The sequence below is a fragment of the Urocitellus parryii genome, chromosome 3 (assembly GCF_045843805.1).
Source record: "Urocitellus parryii isolate mUroPar1 chromosome 3, mUroPar1.hap1, whole genome shotgun sequence".
Classification (NCBI taxonomy): domain Eukaryota; kingdom Metazoa; phylum Chordata; class Mammalia; order Rodentia; family Sciuridae; genus Urocitellus; species Urocitellus parryii.
The window spans coordinates 86,365,101-86,386,744 of record NC_135533.1 but is presented as its reverse complement, the minus strand read 5'-3'; the positions used below and the strand labels follow the sequence as shown (position 1 = coordinate 86,386,744).

Here is a 21,644-nt window from a genome sequence, read left to right as displayed (position 1 = left end):
ACGTTGAGGCGGGTTTGCTAACGTGTGTGGTTGGTTTGCCTACTTAGCATAAAAAACAGACATAATTGAGCTATAAATAATGCACATCAGTCAAACTGTCGAGTTGCTGAATTAAGCAAACTCAGGCAAGTTCTTAACTGCAAAGGCTTTCAGTTTAACAACTAAATATTTCAATCAAGAGAAGTAACTAAATCATAATTTTAGTGACAGGTCACTCCCTGGGCATTTTGATATTACTAATGGATTTTTTAAAAATCCATTTCATTAAGTGCTATGCATCAGAAAAGAAAGGAAAGTTTTTGTTTACTTAAAGCAAAACAAAATGAAAATTTTTAAAAAATACCCCCAAAACCCCAATCATTCCAGTTCCTTCTTTTCCTTTTTCATGTGTGCTGGGGGGAGGAGGACATATAGATAGTATTAGGAAGGAATTCTAAAAAAAAATTTTTTTTTTGTTTTCAAAACAGCAATACAAATGTTAACTTCTTTTTAAAACTAAATCTTAAACATTTCTTAAGAAGCCAGTCAGGTTAAACCATTGTTACTGTTGGAAAAAAAACATAACTATGAATGCAGTATTTAAAATACTTGAAAATGATATGTTTCTCTAAAATATAACAGAAAATCCTTTTCATTTGCATTATTTTTATGCTTTTCTTTTTTCATTTTTTTCTTTTTTCTTTTTGTTTTTGTTCTGATTCTTAGACCATATATCCAAGTCCTAAGTTGTACTGAACCCTCAAAACCATCTTTCAAAAGCACTGCATACATGGAAAGATTGTTGATAAATATTGATTTAAAAAGTAAGTTATTAGATAAAACTGGAACTAGTTATAAAAATCATGCTTCATGGTCCTCATATTTTCTCCTTTTTTTTTTTCTTCTCCAAAATAGATTCTTAAACTATGGTGAGAGAAAAAAAGCCACATCCTTCCCTTTTCTGAATTCTTATAAAAGTGACACTTTTTGTAAAATACTGTTGGTTTTAAAACCCATACAGAAACACACACACACACACACACACACACACACACACACACACACACGGAGGTCAAGCATTCAAATGGAGATGAAACACCAGCACCTGCCTAGACTGCTAGAGAGAAACACTAGCCCCTATTATTTGTGAAATGCAATATTAAACATGAGCACAGTAGAATGGCTTGTTCCAAGGAGGCACGACTGTGGTTTGGGTCCTATCTGTTTTTTTTTATTTTATTTTTTTTTATTTTTATAATGGGCAAGTTCACGTAAGCTGTTGAACATATAAATCAGAATTATTCAGAAGGGTGGAGTGAGCAGCCTCTGCCACTTATATCCATGGGATTCCGTCAGCAGCCACGGAGCGCCGTGACTGTTCTGGGAGCTGAGAGCACCCCAGGGAAATACTGGACTTGCTTTCTACAGGAGTGAGTCTGCTTTCACCCACCAGAACAGCAGAGCTAGTTCTATAGGCTTAAGAAAAAAAAAATAATAATAAATCTTAGGCTATTAGCAGCTGATGATTGAACAATGTAATCTGTGTAGTGAATAGAGCCCTTCTGAATTATTATATAGTGCATGGATTTTCAACATTATAGACAGGTTGTATAAAACCAGTTGTAATTCTAGGGTGTGATGTTATAGCCCCGAAACATAATTTGGACTTTCACAATTGGGGCTTACAAATCTCCCTCTCCTACTGTCTCCACAGCTGGCATTCAACAGTGCTTCACCTATAACTAAACCACCTTTATTTGCTCTGATTATTAAAAACCTTAAATCAGGCACATTAAACATCTCCTGGTTACTATTTTGTAAAAAGTGAGAATTGAATGAACTCCAGCTGTGGGTTACAGGCAAATGAAGCAATGGCTAAGTCCATATTTTTGAGGTTTGCTTTTTCTTTTCTTTAAACATTATTTTTTTTCTTCACATGTAATGCTAAAGGGGAAAAACATAAAACAGAAGAAGGTTAAAATGAAGAGTAAACAGGGAGCCCAAGATAAAGTGTAAATAGAGAGGGAAATTGGGCATTTGAGCAAGTGGACCAAGAGAAGAGGAGAGGAGGGGAGGTGCTTGGTGGTTTTATTAGGACGTGGGTGGATCTTCTAATTTGTTTTCTGGTAAGACAGAAACAGTTGCGGAAAGGCTGTATGTTTAATCTGGGATTCTGGTGATGTCACAGCGCAAGCTCAACATGAGTTATGACGTCATCAGATTTCCTACCCAGTTACCTTGATCAGTCTCACTTGACATCTAGGTATGCCTCATTTTGGCTAAAAGCTGTGTTTTAACAAGAGTCATTGTTTCAGACAAAGGGCTGGACTGATAAGAAGGAAACCATGGCTATATACAGAAGAGGTTCCGTTTATAAACAAGTAACTGGTACCAGAAAATTGGAGAAAAGCACCAAAGCGTTTCCCAAGCCGACAGATATTAATTGCATAACTCCCTTTTTTTTTTCTTATATAACTAAGTATAAAAGACAACATTTCCATAGTAACTATAAAAATGAAAGCCAGTCTTTGAAGGGCTGAGGAGTCTTCCAGCTCTGAGTTAATTCTAAAAATGCCCTTAGGAGAAAGGGTGCATGGTATGCTACAGCTCTTCTTGGAGGCAAGGTCTGACCCGTGCATTTTAAAGGATTGGATTCAGGTCTGTTCGGTGAGTAGTGAGCTGACTGAGGGTGGAGCTTCCCACCACCTCACTGACTGACGAGGAAGTAGTGATGGTGTTATGCTGGATGACCTGCTGCTGTGAGCAAGCTGGGACAGGACTTGCGGGAGGACTACTCTCCGGACCTAGGAAAAAACACATATGCACACACCAATATAGCTTTTTCTTGTGTGGACTTGCAAACTCCTCAGAATAAAAACAGGACCAGACATTGACTTGACATGGAAGGGTTGCGCACATTTCCTTCTGGAAGTTGAATTCAAAATTTCATTTTAATCTGGGGTCACAAAGCTATATCTCCCGGATTTATCATTATAAGCCAAGCCATGCTTCCTGTTTTGGCAAAATGATTTCACGTGTTTGAGTCTTGATGTGTGAACTGCCCCATCTTGGATTCTCAGATAAACAGCCATATATCAAATGTGGAAAAATACTCACATGTGGAGGGAGAATCTGTGTTGCTCAATCTAAAAAATTATTTGAAAATAAATTGATCTTCAGCCACAGATCACTGGTCCTTCCCCCAACCCCTATTCAATTAGCATTTAACCTACTGACTTCTGGGTGCAGAAACTGGGATCAAGATCAGTTTATCTAATGGTAAACTGAAAATGGGTCACTAGCTTTTCAGCTCAGTGGGTCCCGTGCAGTGTATGCCAAGGCACTGGAAGCAGTTCACCAAATGCCTTTTTCCCAGTTTACAGATTTCTCAAGAAGACAGGCCACTGGTGAATGGCTTCCAGCAGGCTATTTTCTTACCAGCTACAAAATAGGAATTTGATAGTATTTTGAAATATAGAATGCCAGGGAAAGCATAGCCCAAATCACCAGGAGGTGGCATGTATGATGTTGGATGGGATCAGTAAAGAGGTATCCTCCTAGCAGAATAGGCATTCAAGAATTCCAGTATATATGCCTGGGAGTACCACTACCCTTTCCTTTGCTCTTTCGGTAAAATTCAACACAAAATTTGTGGCAAAACACTGGATACCAAAAAAAGCAAGAGTCTGGGACTTACTTAAATATCCTTGTGATTCTTTCTGCATGGCTGTTATTGGGCAGTCTTTATGTGTTAACAATAACTGTTTCAGCTGGGCCACCTCATTTTTCAGCATAGACACTTCATTCTGGAAAGAGACAAATTAAAGTCATGTTGAGAAGACCAGAGAGTATAACCCAAAGCCCTATGCCGTCTCAACAATGAAACTAGCAACCTTTTCTATTATGTCTGAAAGACAATAAGACCATTTTATTTAAAAGGGGGTCCATCTGAAGGTTTGAAGCTTGCCTTCAATTTACTAAGGACTTAGTTAGACTTTAAATCAAGAGCGGAACTCTAGTCAAAGGCCAGACATGGAAGGGTTGCACACATTTTAGGTGTGCTCCCGAGCCAGGTGATGCAGGTGAGAAACCCCACTGCACACTTTCTGTCTGATTCTAGAAAGATAACAACCCAGCCCAGCTCTGCCAACTTCATTTGTAAGACAGAGATAGAAACACCACAATATCATATGAGTTATTGTGAGGGTTAAGGAAGGTGGCAGATGTAAAACACTTGGAACAATGCATAGTGCATGTTAAATATTCAATAAATTTAGTCATTATAACCTTCACAATTTCAGGGTTACATTCCATACAAGGACAAGGAGAAGCACGTACAAGAAGTTCCATTGGGTTGTGACTGAGCAACCCAGCCTGTGGCCCACTTTGAAGGGAGCATTGAAGCCCATGGTACAGTGTTGGCTATCTACTATCAGGAAAATGTCAGCCCAGGGAGACAAGAAGTAATAACATTTGGGGCTGTGATTGGATTAATTTGATCAGTCTGTTAACTATTTTGGCTAATTTCAGTCTATAAATTCCTTTCTTCCACAATATCAAGATTGTAGGAGTTTTTATTTACTTAGATAAGTGCCTTAAATTTTTACTTTTATGTAGTAATCCACAAAGACTTGTTCATAGCTTTGTAGAACAGTGTGCTGGGCACCCATTGTCTACAAATATGAATGTGGAATAGATGGTTGGCTGGAAGGTGCTTCCTCTTGATAAAAGTAAACTATAAACATCACACTATATAAAATAAGCTGTTTTAAAATTGTGATAAATAATATCCTCTCTCTGGCCAAGGCTGATTTGAGGCTGGCAGGCATTATATTTCACATGTAGGAAAATTTTAAAAAGCATGCACAGAAAAGGGTATTGAATGTTGCTGTCATTAAGTTGTATCTACACTTGGCATATGAACTTGGCTTTGCAGGCGTGTATTTTTCACATAGAGGAGTCAGGATGGGATTCTAAATGTTACTTTAAAATAACTAAAACTTGTTTCAAATAACATCTCCCATTTCCAAAGTCATTTAAAACACTGAGTACAACATTATAAGTAACTGCACACTGAGTAACATTAATAACAAGGTAATAAAAATCTCATCTACAAAAGCATTTCCCTTTCCCCTCTGAACTACAAAATAAAAATGCCTGTTTGAGAAATTAACCTTAATGATGAATAAGTCACTTAATTGCACAGGAAGATTGCTCTTAAACCTGAGAACATTCATGAAGGTAAACAGTACGTCCCACTTCCCAATGAGTAGGATTGATAAGGGGTCCTGTCACAACCCAAACTGACCCTTGTCAACCCCTTTATTTATAGGATAATTTATGATAGCCTTAAACGCTAACTCTTTTCTCTCCAAAATTATGCCTAAATCCTTGTTTTTTCCCAGTTCTCCTTCTGCATAAAATAACAGGATCAAAGAAAGTCATTGTTAGACCATCATATAAAAGAAATCTCTGGTTAAAAACAAAACAAAACAAAACAAAAAACAAATAACCCACAAAACAGACAAGGAAACTCAGATTGTGTGTGTGTTGTGTGTGTGTGTGTGTGTGTGTGTGTGTGTGTGTGTGTGTGTGTGCTTCAGGATGAAATGTCATATTATTTGCATTTTGACCACAGGAATAACATTTTTCTGAAATCACCATTCCTGGACATCTGCCCTCTGAGTAGAGGTTCTCAGCTTCAGATAATATAGGCAATTGTTTGAAAATGGAATTGAGTTTCAAATTTAGTGCATTCACACTTTTCTACTGTGATTTAGAAAACGATAAACAAGCCAATATGAAACCCAAACTGAGTTTTCTCGATTTCTTGAACTTCAGGAAGAAAAACTAATCCTGCTTGGTGGCCATCTTGCAGAGGGTGAGTTTAGGCTCCTTTTCTTCTGCCACCCTATTCTGGGCAGTTAGACCCTTTGAAGGTAGCACTTGCTCTCCAGGCATGAAGAGTTCATTGCTTCTTTAAATAAAACTATATGAATCCCTTTCTCTGGGTTTCTACACACACCAAACCATTTCACAATGAACCTTTTGCTTCTATAAAACTGTTTTACTATAGAACAGTAGCAAATTACAATTCTGAACATTTTATATATATATATATATATATATATATATATATATATATATATATATATATACACACACTCCTGGTCTGTTTCCTCTGAATAGCAAAACACTTTACCAACAAACCAATATGTTCTAAGTATAGAAACCAAGGCCCTGAGAATTTCAAAGGTCTATAAAAATGTAAAAATACAGAGAGTGTTGTAAAAACTGACCATCACTTAAAGATATATGTGAGTATGGACATATTTCTAATGTAACGCGCTAGTCATTGTAGTCATGTTATGATTGAAAAATAAATAACTAATATCTTCAGTAAAGAAGAAGAGTCAGCCTCTTGTTCAGATCATATACACACATAACTATGATACTGTAAATATTAAGTAAAGACCTAAAAGGCACAGAAATTCATGGTGCAGATCTATCAGAGAAAGGAACGCTCAGCTGGTGGGTGGGCATAAAGGGTTAGTCCCAGGGTTCAGTCCCCACTATTGAGAGAGAGACGGGGAGACAGAATGAATAATGGCTGTTGAGGCCTAAATGGCTACATCAACCAGGTACAAAACAAGACAATTGTACAAGTTCTCTAAGTTCCTCCCAGAAAGAGTTTCTTATTCCATGAGTGTTTTTGTGTTGCCTTCTATTGAAAAACTGAATTACCTGATTCTGTAATGAAGAACCCAATCTTTACTTGTATTCATTAATTCACTACCATTAATATTCTCAAATATATTTATTAATCTTTCAGGTCTTGGATTTCATAAGGAATCTAACTTCAGCATCTCATGTGCTCCTTGCCCTCATCAGGGCAGATTCTAAAGCAATATATATAGTTTCATTTTACAGCAAAGTTTTGTATGTCCATACGTGTGTCCACGTTGTGAGAGACCATGGCACCTTCAGCAGTTTCCAGAAGGGCACTTTGGCTTAAGGAAGGTCAAGAATCACTGTCCTAGAAAAGGAGAATGGGTTGTGTACTCTGTACATGCAGAATTATTTTAAAGATTCCATATTGAAAGACCGATTGATGTAGGAAATGCAGAATTACTAGACGATATTTTAAGAAAAATCCTTTCAAGGTAACATAAGTAGAATCACCTTGAATTCATTTTGGAAGGGAAAAACCAGATAGCAAATGTTTCAAAGTGCATGAAAGAAATCAAATGTGGCCTCCAAGTCCAATAGGGAAATAAAAGCCAGGACTTCTGGAGGCATTTTCTTACTCTGAATGAATCAAGGAAAATCACCAGTTGTAAAATTCCCCTCTATAGGTTATAGTAAGAGTTCTAGGTCTCAGTAGAAACATACTTTGCAAAAGCAAAGTATAAATAATAAGTATTGATTCTTTTGTGATAATCAATCTTCATTTTTTAAAAAAAATTTTATAAACTAATTTGAGTTTGCTACTCTAAAGCAGTAAGCCATTTAAATAGAGACTGTAGGAGGAAAAATCCAGTTGGACTGATCTATTTTTAAATCCATAAGTTTTTCAATACTATGATAACATTCTTTAAACAAGTAATCCAAGGAGTCCCTAAAAGCTACAGTTACAGTTTCTTTGTTTGGGGAATGTCATTTTGATATGTGATAAATCCAGAATGTTTTTTTTGGTGTGAGCAGTAGTTCATGCCAAAAAAATAATTATCAAAATGGGCCCTACGATGTACCCACCACCCCCTCTTGTTTTTAGATTAGCGGAGACCAGGTTTGGTTCACTCTGCAACAAAGGGCTTTCAATTTGTCAAGCAACAGTTCCCATCTGGCCTATTCTCTTGCCAAGTCCCAGACCTGGGCTTGTGTGTCTAAAATTTCAGCGGCAACTTAGACCATGTGTCTTTGCACTAAAAAGGAAAAGCAATTACTTCCATGCACCCATGGAAGTGCAGATGATTTCCATATCCTCTACTGAACTCAAATGGTCTACTGAGCACCACATCAGTGGTGATTTTTAGCCACTCTGTATCACAAAGAAGGATGTGAATTCCTTTAGTTTAAGGTCTTTTTAGAATGAAAGATCGAAAAGCAGTGGGTTAAGTTCACAGAAATCTTGCTGGACTCCTCCTTCTGCTCCTTGCTGGTTGGGTGATAGCTGGGAAGTCTCCTCATCTCTTTGAAACTCAGTTTCTCCCTATATAAAATGTCAGTTTGGGTGGTTTCTAATTTTCCCTTAATTCCTTACACCTGTGCTGACCTCTTGGTCAGATTTGTTGTGTGACTAGGAAATGAAGTCTGGGGTTTTGATTTTTGTTTTCTTAGGTCTGATTTTTTCCAATCTGAAATGCTGCAGCCTAACTAGAAGGTTCTATGCTGGAAAACAACCCCACCGTGGCAGCTGGCCATCCAGACCTTGGGTATTCCGTTTGGCTGGTGTTTGTTTGCTTAGCACCTTTCATTTCTGTTTACTTAAAATTTGGCTTACTGAACCAGCCTCAAGAGAGACACCTTTTTTTGTGTTGACAAAGGTCCAGTGAGAGGGAAAGGGTCACTCAAAGGTAGCAGAATCTCTGCAGCGTCCTCTCCAGCATCACAGGGCAAGATGCAGAAGCCTCAACGTCACAGAAAACACTGGACACTTGTGGCTTCTGTCCTTCTGAAGCAGAGCAGTGGTTGGAAAATATCAACAACTCAGTCTTTTAAGAGGTTTTCTCTTCTTTGCACTCTGCATTAATAACCAAAGGATATTAGTTTCTGTTACATGAACTCAATAGATTTTTTCCCTCCTGGTTTTCAGGAGCTAGATTTCTTAAAATCTCTTTTTTCCTAGCCATTTTGCTCTAAAGAAATTACAAAAAGAAATCAGTGGTCTAGTAAAGGGTAAGTTTACCTTGAGTATTTTGTGAAAGCAGTCATAAATATGTGTATGTTAAGTCATGAACTCATCTGACCTCAAACTCAACTAGCATCATTGCTTTCCTGGCTCTCTGCTAGGACCTGGAGGAACTCAGCAAGGATTCATTTTACTTACCACTGACTTAAAGACTGCTTGTATGTGATAAGTGACAGCTGGTAAGCCAGTGGTTTTTAACCAAGGCTGATTTTTGCATCACTACCATGATCCCAGTTCTAACCACAGGGCATTTGGCAAGGTCTGGAGATATTTTGGTTATCACTTTTGGGAGGGGGGGGATATGCTCCCTTGTTCCTGACACCTAGTGGGCAAAGGCCAAAGATGCTGCTCAGTAGCCTACAATACATAGATCACAACAAAGGAAGATGGGGCCTAAAAGCCAACAGTGCCAAGATTAAGAAAACTTGCATGTTTTCACCATCCATCCACAGCCCTAAGGACTGGGAGCAAATTCCTGGATCCCCTCTTTAGTCATTGCAGAACCACTGTGCAATGTTTTTTAGTTCTACACAGACCAGAGCTTTTATTAACATGTATGTGCAAATCAAATCGTTTAAAAATGATTTAGTCTTATCCTTACCAATAATATCTGTGAAATTTCAGGTTTCAGGTTCTAATTACATTTTTCAATAAATATCAAGAGGAAAGTGTGACTATTAATATTAAAACCCTATCTGTGTTCTACCTCAAAGCTTCTCAAAGATTACTGTGCCTGCCAGATTCTAGGAGTGGCTTTAAAGGTACTTAGGTCCAGCCATTCCTCAGTGGATTGACACCCTGAAATCACATCCATGCCAAGGGTGGCCAATTCATGGCCACTCCAGAGATGGAGAATTCATCCACTGGTTCAATAAACACTTCTTAAGTGTAGACACTCTACTAGACACAGGGGAAAGAAGTGGGGCAGGGGTAAAAAGACATAGTCCCAACCTTTATGTAGCATACAAACTGGGGTGTGGGGCAATTGGTGTGTTATTTTCTTCCCCATATCTTGTCATGTTTCCCAGTTTCTTGCTTATGTCCATCTCAAAAAGAATAATACATTTGGGAGAGGAGGAGTCAACATCTATAAGTTATGAAATTTCATCCATGTATAACCAAAACTTTCCTCATCTACTTTCCCTTTGTACACTGAATGCCCTAAGGGTATTTCCATTCAGTGAAATTGAAACTGCAAAGGCTGCTGGGCCACCGTGGTGGTGCACACCTGTAATCCCAGTGGCTCTGGAAGCTGAGGCAGGAGGATCCTGAGTTCAGAGCCAGCCTCAGCAACATAGTGAGGCCCTAAGCAACTCAGATAGATGCTGTTTCAAATATTTTAAAAAAGGGCTGGGGATGTGGCTCAGTAGTTAAGCTGCCCTGGGTTCAATCCCCAGAACCAAAAAAGAAAATCCAAAGCTTTGGGGATTTGGCACATGAACTGCACAAAGGACCAGAAGTTGGGTGTGGGGTGGAAATGAAGGTGATCTGTGAACTATTAAGATGCTATTGGCCATCCTCTCAGTTTCTGGAGGTTATAATCTCAACTCTTACTGCTATCTCTATTTGTCACGTCAATTTGTTTTTGTGGGTGAGCATGCTCTTCTTTTGATGTCAGAACAAAGGCTCTGAAGTGCACTATGTGTGCTCTATGCCCTGAGTACTAGAGTTTCCTCGTCTTCTTCCCAAACACTCCAGAAGTGGCCTTATTATAAAATGTCCCCAGTTAAGCCATTCATGAAAAGCAAAATTCATGCATGATTCAAATCTTACTGAGTTTGAAAACAAGATGGAAATTTGCCTTTTCTTTCAGAGCCAAATAACAACCATAAACCTTCCTTTCTTCCACTCAACAAAAAATATAGGTCATAGGGCATAAGCCAAAGGGATCCTCTCAACCTGCCGAAGTTGAACTTTCAGTTCAAGGCTTATTCTGGGCCAGGTACTGTGTCAGCTGCTCCATAGACATTAGTTCATTTATTTCTTCTAAACACTCTCTAAAGGTACCATTCCCATTTCATACATGAGGAAACTGAGTCAGGGAGGTTAAACTCAGCAAGCACTGCTGAGCCAGGGTTTGAACCACTGTCTGATCAAAGCCTGAGCTCTCAGCCCTACGACTTAGCTGGGTGGGTCCTCCCTTTTCAGAGCTTTGTAGGTGGAGTGACTGAAAACTGAATGGACTATTTTGTTTGTCTCAGAATTAATAAAGCTGGATGAGTAGGCTTGAGCCTCCTCTGAGGGCGAAGTGTGTGGTAGGACTCTGTAAGTCAACAGGAGCCTGGGAGGCAGGAAATACCAACTGTGCACAGGGCCTTGGAGAACTGGGGAAAGAGACAGTGGCCTTGCACCTGAAGCTGCATGTTTGTCTGGGTGAGTTCTTCTGCTTTCTTTTCCAGTGACATCACCCAGACCTTCCTCTTCTGTCTGCAGCGGGTGGCAGCGGCCCTGTTCCGTTCCAGAAATTTCCGCCGCCTTTCGTCGGGATCTTCATCCACCACCCTTCGCCTGCGTCCCCCTGTGGGCTGGGGCGGCTGTATGGTCTGGGTTGGCTGCATCTGTTGCGAGGCTGGTGAAACCTGTGGGCACAGAGAGGGAGGAGGCCATGGTAACCAGGAGGGACAAGGGAAGAAACCCGAGCTTATTTTATAATGCAGAGCACAGGAAGCCAGTTGCTTTAGTAAGCACATTGAACTTGTTTTCTATGAATGAAATAAACAATGAAATCACACTCGCCAAAGAAAAGAAAAAGCATCACTGAGCTTTAATCTGATGTTTTACCCAGAGACAGGAATGACTTAGGAAAAGATGTTGTTGGGTGGATTTTTTCCCTGACAGGCATTTGGCCAAATCATGATAGATGAAACATTTTGTTTTTCCTCCTTCAGGTGTAAGAAATGTTTTTATTTAAGGTACTTTCCAAAGAACTTTCAAGTAGCCAATGGATGGCTATACGGTGAAAACAGAGGGGTCCAGGTTGCCACATCACTGACGACTGTTATCTGCAGAAAACCTCTGGCAGGTTCTTTTCATTCAAGGGATGTTACAACCGCCTCCCTAGACAAATTCTGGGACTTTGTCACCACTGTGACTCTTACGGAAAGAACCCCGTGAAGCAGGAAGATGGCTGGAATCCTAGTTTCACTATTTCACAGGTTCTTCATGCCCAGGACTAGCTGGACCTGCAGACTCTAGATGGGTCTGCTGATCCTCAGAGTTCTGAGCAAGGTGGAGGAGAAGTCTGAGAGCTTCCCAGGTGATTGGGAGGCCTGACCTTTGATGCTGAGGCTGCCTTGATTCCACTGCATGTGTAGGACACAGAGGGACAGCAGACATGACCACATACCTGCGTCATAAGGAAGTCCCGGGAGTGGCAGAACACTTTATTAAAAAGTTTTACTGTGCTTATAGATTTCTTGTAAGGTCTGCATGGGACTCAGTGACATCTAAGGCTTTGGAGACCCCCACCCATGGAGCTTTATTTCTCTCCATAAGGCAGACGTGCAGCACCTTATGAAATTTCTACAGCTGATTCTTTATATGTCTGGACACTTAATGCTTTCCCTAATTCACTTTGCTCCTTCCTCCTTCTTCATTCTCAATAAAGGGTGCTTTCCCCCCACCTCTCCTATTTCTCAGTCACTCAGGTTTATGGCTGTAATACCTATAAAGTTGTTTTACAAGAGACATTTAACCTGCAGAAATAACAGGCAAAAGAGTTTTAAAAATGAAGCCAAACAACCTTTTCGACCACATTCCAACCCTCTGATTGAAATCAATCAGGATGACTGTAATTGTACTAATGATGGCTACGGGTTGACATCAGCTGACTGATGGTGATAGATTTCAGTCCTAACCTCTATCAAACCTTCTATGACTAACTGTAAAAGAATCAGGCTCAGGAATGAGGTCGGACTGCATCTCAGTAATTTTATCTAAAGCAAAGACATTTTCTAAAATTCTTTATTGGCGACGCCTTTCCTCCTGATCACAGAGGAATAGCAAAATAAATTGTCTAAGGTCTTACTCATCAGAGTTGCTGATGATGACATAATCCTTGTTATTGGCAAAGATGTAGCACTGGTCATTTCAGAGGCTAACTCCTGAGCTCACTCCTGACATGCCAAGCAGTAGGAGGGAAAGTGCTCTGTGATGGTTTTTGCCTTTACTGTTTCTTTTGTGAATAATTAGCGATCTCTTATTGCCAGTCTCAGGCAAGACTAGGCAAAACTGGTTTTTCCATCTCTATTGCAGGGGCCTCTCTTTCAAAACCAGGTCCTCCCCTATTTCAATCAACCTGCAACTGGTTATGATTTTCCTGTGCCTTTGCCCAAATGTGGTAAGCCAGATGGGGTGGTTTGGGGTGTAGTGCAGGTTCTGGGTTTAAGGGAGGTGGGAAGTTGGTTAAGAGAAATTTCTGGTGTCCATGAAGTGACACCTGGACCTACAATATGATTATTTTTGCACTATAATAATAAGAAACAGGAAAAATTGCGAATGCAACCCTACAATCAGAAATTGTGTTCCTGGTAATTATCATTTTATGTTAAAGTGGAATTTTCTTGGCAATGATACTCTGCCAGTTTGGATCAAACAATGAATTGTGATTTTTGAAAAAGCAGGATTTATTCCAAGACATCTCATAGTCTCAGAGTTAGAAGGACTTTTATAAATGTCTATCCCTGCTATACAGATAATTATACGATTGATTAAGCAATATGACAAGATCTCTGTGATCAGCCAAGTTGATAAAATTTGAAGACTGGTATTGTAGAATACAGTCTAAATTATCATTCAAATTTTAGCAAGACCAAACCAGGATTCTTTTTTCTTTTTTTAAAGTATGGGATAAAAAAGAAACTGTTGGTACAGCTAATTATAATAGCAATTAACTAATTGCATATACAATTGGCCACTTAATGACTTGAAACAGAGGGCAATTGGCTAATTGGTACTTAGCTAATGAATGACTTTTATATGTAAGGAGCTATTAAACTTGCTGGTGAATAACTTTCTCAAGAAGGCAACCAAACCTTGATGTTTTTCTTTTCCTTAAAAATTTAGTACATATGAGACTCGATTTGTCTAGCTTTGATCAGAGAGTTTCCTTTCTCTCTTTTAAATTCATGTCCCAGTGCAACATTTTACTAAAAATGTGACTAAAAAGGTGGTCCAGGTAGTATTTGATTGCTCAACTTCTTCTAAATTGTTTTGCTTTGGAATTTGTCATTGCTAACACATTTTGAAAACTTCTACAGAGATTTAATACTCACAAGAGCCTATGAATGTAGTCTATGTACTTTGTAAAAAGCAAGATTTAGGGAGGTTCATTGTTCTTTGTCCACAGTCACACAACAAGTAAATTAGAAAGAGAACTGTTCTGCCACTCTAAAGCTCTTGTCTTTAGAGAAGGAAGATGGAGGAGACAGTGAATAAGCGCTAGTGGCGGTCCCAAGCTTCTGACACAGTTCTGACACAGCTGGTTGGGACCTGGCAGTGTAGGATGGGTGGAGGGGACTGACGAAGCTCATCCTACTGGAGGATCCAAAGTGTCTGGGGCCAGCCATGTTCTTGGATGTGCCCTCCATCTGCTTACTAAAACTCCCTCCTATATAGGGACTTGCCTCTCTCCTTGGTCTGGGTGACATAACGTCTGCCTGGTCCCCCAACTCTCTTTCAGTTTAGTCTAAATGCTGGCTTTCTTTTTAGCCACTCCTGGTGACTCTCCACCCTTGGGATTTTGCCTTTCTCTTGGTCTGATCATCTATGAGCTTGGCTCTCTCGCTCTCTGCTTCCTCCAACGCATTTCACATTTGGTGGGATGAGTCACCTCTCTTCAGCATTTACACAGTACCTTATGCCCTAGCATCCATTACGGAGCTTATTTGTCTGCATGAATTGTTACTCTTTAGATTTTAACATTTACTGCCACTCAGGAATATTGCCCTTTGTATTTAACTTCCATTTCACAGGTGATAAATTTGAGTCCCTAGGATGTCTTAAACTATAACAGATAGACCAGGGTGAGCATTAACTTCATTTTTCTCATTTTTTTTTACTCATCTTTCATCATTAGTTTAAATTCCTCTTAATCCTCCCATTATCTTACTGTTTTTAGGAGCAGCTTTGAAATATGCTGCAAAATACATTTTGGAGAACTTCAAGTTTATGGTCCTCCCTCCCAACAAGATGGGCTTGAAATTTACTATAATATTTAGAGAAATTATGATCTGATAGTGTCTTATGGGTAATTGTTGTCTCAGGAAATGAACAAAGCTTCCCAGAAGGTCCTATGGAACACCCAGGCCTGTCAAGCAAGGCTGCTTCAGGGTCCCCCCCCACTCCCACCCCGCACACACACGGTTAGAGCTTGCACCCTTATCAAGAAGAGCTAGAAGAGGAAACTGGTCATGGAGAGGGTCTACCTGTGCTTGGCTGCCGGTGTGCAGGGGCGGGTGCGGCGAGGTCTGGTGATGTGCTGGGTGTGCGTGAAGGTGGGAGTGCGAGTGGTGGTGTGGGTGGTTCTGCTGGTGATGGGGCTGAGGGTGAGCGTGGTGTGCTGGGTGTTGGTGCTGGTGCGGGTAGGGGTGGTGGGCTGGCAGCGTCTGGTGCTGATGCGGGTGTGAGTGCATGTGGTGGTGTGGCGTCTGGTCCTGCCGGGAGCCCATCATTTCCATCATGTGTCCCATGGTGTTCATATTCCCGTTGGACATGGCAGCAGGGTGGTGAGTCAATGCAGCCTTCAGCCTCTGCAACAGAACAAACAGAGAAAGGACAACTGAGGTCACTCGTGGACACAATGGGAATTTTGAAGCAAATTGACTCATGGGTTCAGTTTGATAATATTTCAAAGTACTATTGTCTACATTGCTACTCGTAGCAGGATAGCTTCAGTATTAACACATACTCACATATTGTGGGAGGTAGGAGGAGTAATGTAAGCCATAGCTGTTAAAGATTCAGGTATTCCACTAAAAGTTATTTCCTACTCTGTAATCATGCACTATATTCTATTGATAGCCAAATGCAAGTGCAAACCAAACAGTACCATTCAATATGATAATGCCACTGAACAGAGGGCTCCCATCTGATAGGTTGCTACATTTTGTAAGAATCAGAAGAATTAAAGATTCTACCTCTCAAAAGATTTCTCAGATGCATGGAAGAAATGTTTCAAATTTTCAAATGCAGGAAGACTGCTGTTGTTAGAGTTCAAGTTAGCAGTAGTGATCCATAAGCTTTGGAGGCAGTATGCAAGTCCTCTTCAGTTGTTACCAAGTCCTCTCATGGTCCCTTCTGATAATCTAACTTTTCTCACATGGTTACTTTCTTCCAACTATTTTTTTTTGGGGGGGGGATCGAACTCACGGGTACTGGACCACTGAGCCACATCCCCAGCCCTATTTTGTACTTTATTTAGATACAGGGTCTCACTGATTTGCTTAGCACCTCACTTTTGCTGAGGCTGGCTTTGAACTCGTGATCCTCCTGCTTCAGCTTCTGGGATTGTAAGCATGTGCCACTGCACCTAGCTACTTTCTTCCAACTTTGACAAGGAAGTGAGGAAAGTAGAATGATCTGGAGTATTGCGTTTGTACTCTTCTGCAATGGTATATTTCTAGCACAAAAGCATTGCTCTTTACCTCTTTAACCAGCAAACAACACACAAAAAACTTCTACTTGAACTTAAAGCAAGAGTGAGCCAACTTTTTCTATAAAGAGCCATACAGTACATCTTTTCAACATCATGGGCCTGACAGTTTTGTACAACTCCTTGTGCAACCATAGGCATTATGTAAATGTATGAGCATGGTGTTTATTTTCCCAAACGCCAATATTTAGGGACAGGACATTTGAATTTCATATAATTTTCACATCATAAAATCTCTACTTTTGTTTTTGCCTCCTTAATAATTTAAAATGTCAAAACCATTCTTATCTCTTAGTTGTACAAAATCAGATGGTCAGTCATAATTTGCTAAGTCCCTTCCAAAGAACCAGTTGGTTATCAATATATCCCAGCTTCTTAAAAATTGTTTTTCTTCTATGTAGGCAGTTATAATCCTCATCCCAAGGGGCACAATGAGCCAAGTACTGTGGAAGACAGTTACTCCTTGGAAATGTATCCTATCCAGAGATGAGAGTCTAACTGGCAAGCGCACGGTGGCTTCATCAAGTATTTACTAGGGGTTCAAGTTCTCTCCAGATTTGGACTCTTATCTGCCTGATGGCAGTGGTGTGTAATCAGTGAAAGAAGAGAGAGTTGCATTTAAATGATGATCAAAATCACCTTATCTAGTTCTGTACAACATTCATGATTCTTAACCATCAAACTATTAGAAAATACTAATTCAATTAATTGAAATCTTTAGACATAAAAAAACACTCCATTAGTTTTTTTTTTTTTTTTAAGGAGGGCAGGATGGCATATTCAGTGATGCAGATAGTTGCTGAAAACATTTCCTACATCCTGATCTACTAGCCACCCAATCCACCTGCCTCCTCTCATGAAAAGGTGTTCATGTGACTGCATGGTAATACCCACGTGCGTAAAGATGATCCTGAGGAAGCTTGCTTCCTGAATGCCTGGGAAAGACAGACACTAGCATTGTGTTGACCACTAAAAAGGAAAGTCAACTATGCTCCTCTTTTCAAGGTTTAGAAATGATTTCACTGTTTTTATAAAAATGCTCATTATAAAAAATTTAAGCAATGCTTTAGAGTGCAATGACATCAGCCCCACAGGAGCCAAATGTGTTGTTTATACTGGTGGGTAAACAACATTCCAGACAATTCTTTATGCATAGGTAGAGATGGACGAACAAGTAGGATCATTTTACAACAGGGGAATCATGATAAAATTTAAAAACCCTCTGACAACAGCACAGCAAATGTATGCCATTGAATTGCTTTACATGTTTCTTTAATCTGAGAAAGTTTCTGAATGATATTTCCCAATTTAAGAGTGAAAAAAAGTATGAAAAAAATTATGTTGAAACCATGATTTCTTTTTAAAATTGATTTAGTAGATAGTATTGTTGAACTTTCTAAGCTATGTTTTTATAATTTCATTACTATAAAAGTATATAATTGCATAGTAAAAGAAAGAAAATCAACTACTGCCTAGCCTTCTTCTCCTAAGCCCCCGTCTCATTCCTTACATGTAACTTTTGCATTTGTACTCTTCTGAAGTGGTATATTTCTAGCACAATACATGTACCTTCAGAAATTTGCTTGGCATTTAGAAGGATATGTTCATGCAAACCCCTTTTCTAATAGGTAGCTTTGTAATCTGCTTTTTGTCACTTTACCACTATATCTTTAACATCTTTTCATATCAGTGAAAAGAACTGACAGTAATAACTATCATTAATTTAGCACTCAATATGTGCTGGACCTTATTCCATGTATTATAAATATTAAATCCCTAAGCCCCTGCAAGGCTAAAAAGAGAGGGGAGAGGCAGGGCCACATTCCCGAACTCAGCTGCTAAGAAGAAGGGAGGTGCTCTACCTCAGAAGCCTTTCTCTGTACCAGAAAGAAGGTGTGGGAAGGCATGCTATTCACCCTGTGCCAGAAACAGGAATAAATTGTGTTAAGCCACCTCTCCATCATCAAAAGGAAAGGCAGAAAAAGATGAGAAGGAGTTAGAAAAGGTGTCAAGATGAGAGGTCATGCTGTGAGGTCCAGCGGTAGCCATGTGTGTCTGTTAGCAGACAACTGGAGCCCCAGGCACGCACACTCTCTGGAGCTTGGTGGAGGGGAGGGTAGATAGAGAGAATTTCCAGAAAGCCCACCTGCAGCACAGAGCCATGCAGGACTCAGCATCTTCACCTCTCTTGTGCATTGCAAGGAATTGACACCCCCACACCCATTTCAAAACACAGATAAGGAGGGCTAAGGTCTGCACCTTCCTTCTCCCTCCTCCACTTTCTACACCTTGGGGAGTTAGAAGTATCTTTGTATTGTTCAGGGGATGAGGATCAAAGCTTCCATGTGTAAATCAATCAGTGTAAATCAATTCCTGATAGTGTATGGTCCCAGTAGAATTATATTCCTTTATTTAAAAAAAAATTTAGTTTGTAGGGCTGGGAATGTGGCTCACTGGTAGAGTGTGTGTGTAGCATTCATGAGGCCCTGGCTTCAATCCTCACCACCAAAAAATAAAAAAAGCTTGCGTTTGTGTTTAGTTATATGGTTTTTAGTATGATTATTCTATTAATATCCATCAATCATCCCAGATCATAAGTTTCAGGAGAACAGGAACCAGGTTGGATTTTGCTCAGTGTTAATTTCCCAGCTTTAGCACAGAGCCTGGTACATATTAGACATGGAATTAATATCTTTGGAAGGAATGGATGAGTGGAAATGTGAAGGAATGAATGAAGCCTTCTGAGGCTTATGATGAGGGGTGCAGCATTTTTTTGTCCTGGGTCACTGCAAGTGTTATTTGTACGGGAACGTGATTTTATTGATCAGTCAGGTTAGGACAATCAATTGCAGGAGGCCTGTGGGCAGATAGGCTATAAAAGCACTATCAAAAGATCTCGGGCTCCCATTTTTTACCCCAAATACAGATTGCAGAATCACATCCGTTACACATTCACATTTTTACATAATGCCATACTAGTGACTGTTGTATTCTGCTACCTTTCCTATCCTAAAATGGGAGTTCATAACTCACTTGAAACTAATGTTTGAAATATGACATGTCAAGAGCTTTGTAAGGTTTTGAACAACCAATAATAAATAAATAAATAAATAAATAAATAAATAAATAAATAAATAAATAAATAAATAAATAAATAAAAAGATCTCGGGCTCCACACCCAGCCTGCCCTCTAGAAAACAAAAACAGAGAAAAAGAAAAAGAAAACACAAATAATAAATAAGAGGAATGAATGCACACTAACTTCCTCTTGATATATTTTCCCTAAAATGAGGCATGGAAAATGAAAAAGCTCTTTGGGAGTGGGGCATCATCGTGTTGTCTTTTCAATGCTACAAACAACTTTTCCCCCTTTAATTAGGAGCAAATGGAGCCTGACAAATAAATACTATGCACCAGATCTTCATCTCTCAAATAATTAGCTTGTACTGTTAAGGGAAATTACTTGATTGCCTCAAGTCTGTTCTTGCATGTTCTATGCCAAGACAATAACACTAGCAATGCTAATAACATTCCATTTAACTATTCATTCACCCGACAAATATTTACTGGGTCTTGACTATGTGCCAGGCACCTCACTAGGCACACTGTTACCTGCCCACTGTCTGAAGCAAAGCAAACGGAAGATACATAAAAACAAAGCTTTTTTGAAAGCACTGGTGAGAAAAAATACACTCTGACCTATGGAAATGAAGGCTGAGAGTCTCCCTCAAAAAGCCTCAGGCCTCTGGGTTGAGTTTACCCTCTAAACATCAGCTGCCATCATATTTGAAGGAAAGCAGTGAAGATAAATGATTATCAAGCTGCTCTGCATGTGCCACATTTAATATTCTCCATGTCACTTCAAAACAGTCTGGGACACTTCTCAAAGTCCTAAGGAGCCTGCTGCTTCCCTATATACCGGTGCCAATAAGAGTAACCACACTGTAAATCATTAAAATATACCAAATATAGATATTTGTACCCCACTCTCTGAGCAATGATAAATGACCAGTAAATGAGTCCAAGCTGTATTTTGCAGAATGATTTTTTTCTTTTTGAAGCTGAACTGTGTCTTGTTTTAAATAACATTCTGCCTAATGCCAAGAAAAGGCAAGGGAGAGAGAAGGAAATTAATGAGCAAATAAACATATTTTTCAGCTCTGAAAACAAGGGCTATGACTGAAAAGGTCCCGAAGCATAGAAAGCAAGAAGAAGAAGAAAAAAAGATTCCGTTGACTTTCTATCCTTTTTTTTACCACATTCATTTACTTGAAAGAGTGAATTGGGAGAGACTCACAGAGCGTGACACACAGCTGGATCCAGTCAATAGGGGTCATTTTCACTTGCTCTGTGTATTTTACCAGCTCGTTGTTCACTGTTCCTGATGGGAGGGTGGGCTGCTGCCCTGGATCTAAGTCTTGGTAAGAAGCCAGCTGTCCACATCATCTCAACCCGGTGTGGCCATAATGGCCGGGACCCAGCCACTCTTTCACTTCCCACATAGCTTGGTGTGCGTCCCAGCAGGTCTTGTGTGGCCCAGGTACACGCACCGTCATTACCGCCACAACCATGCCTGCATTCCTGCAGGAGTATGCACCCGCCCACACCCACCCCAGGCAATTTCTCTCTCATTAACAGCTTGCTCATGCCAACTAGGAACATTTGTGGGACTTTAAAACTTTTCTTCTCCATCTTCAGTGAGGCAGATTGCTTGGACTTTATTGACTCTGAAAGCCAAGCCGAATTATTAAACATTATTTGAAAGTTAGTTGAGTGTGTGTGTGTGGGGGGGTGGGGGGTGGAGCATTCTTTCTAAAAAAAGTTTTAATTATAAGTGGCTGTTGTGGTTTGTTCCAGAAAGGAATATGATATCAAAATGTAGTGTTTCTGGGTTGACCACACATAACAAGCTGTCTACATACAAATATGACAAAATCTGTATTTCCTTTCTAAGGCAAAACAGTTACTATGGGTATCCTCTTCATTGGTTTAAAATGTGTGTGTGTGTGTGTGTGTGTGTGTGTGTGTGTGTGTGTGTGTTTTCTCATTCCCCCAACACCCCAAACGTAGCAGGTCACAGAAGTGGTCAACACAGGCTTTTGA

The 21,644-nt window shown here is 39.8% G+C and overlaps 1 protein-coding gene across 4 annotated transcripts in view; it reads right to left on the bottom strand.

The window, feature by feature from the left end:
- Positions 1 to 801: 801 nt before the first annotated feature.
- The window catches only part of Creb5 (cAMP responsive element binding protein 5), a 398,582-nt gene continuing 377,739 nt past the window's right edge, over positions 802 to 21,644 (bottom strand). For all 4 annotated transcript variants that reach the window (XM_077795986.1, XM_026407467.2, XM_026407469.2 and 1 more), the window contains 4 exons: positions 15,316 to 15,639; positions 11,242 to 11,469; positions 3,677 to 3,785; positions 802 to 2,783 (listed from right to left, as the gene is read on the bottom strand). In XM_077795986.1, coding sequence (XP_077652112.1) covers positions 2,620 to 2,783; positions 3,677 to 3,785; positions 11,242 to 11,469; positions 15,316 to 15,639 — 825 coding nt within the window. In that variant the 3' untranslated portion in view covers positions 802 to 2,619. The remainder of the gene's footprint in view (positions 2,784 to 3,676; positions 3,786 to 11,241; positions 11,470 to 15,315; positions 15,640 to 21,644) is intronic.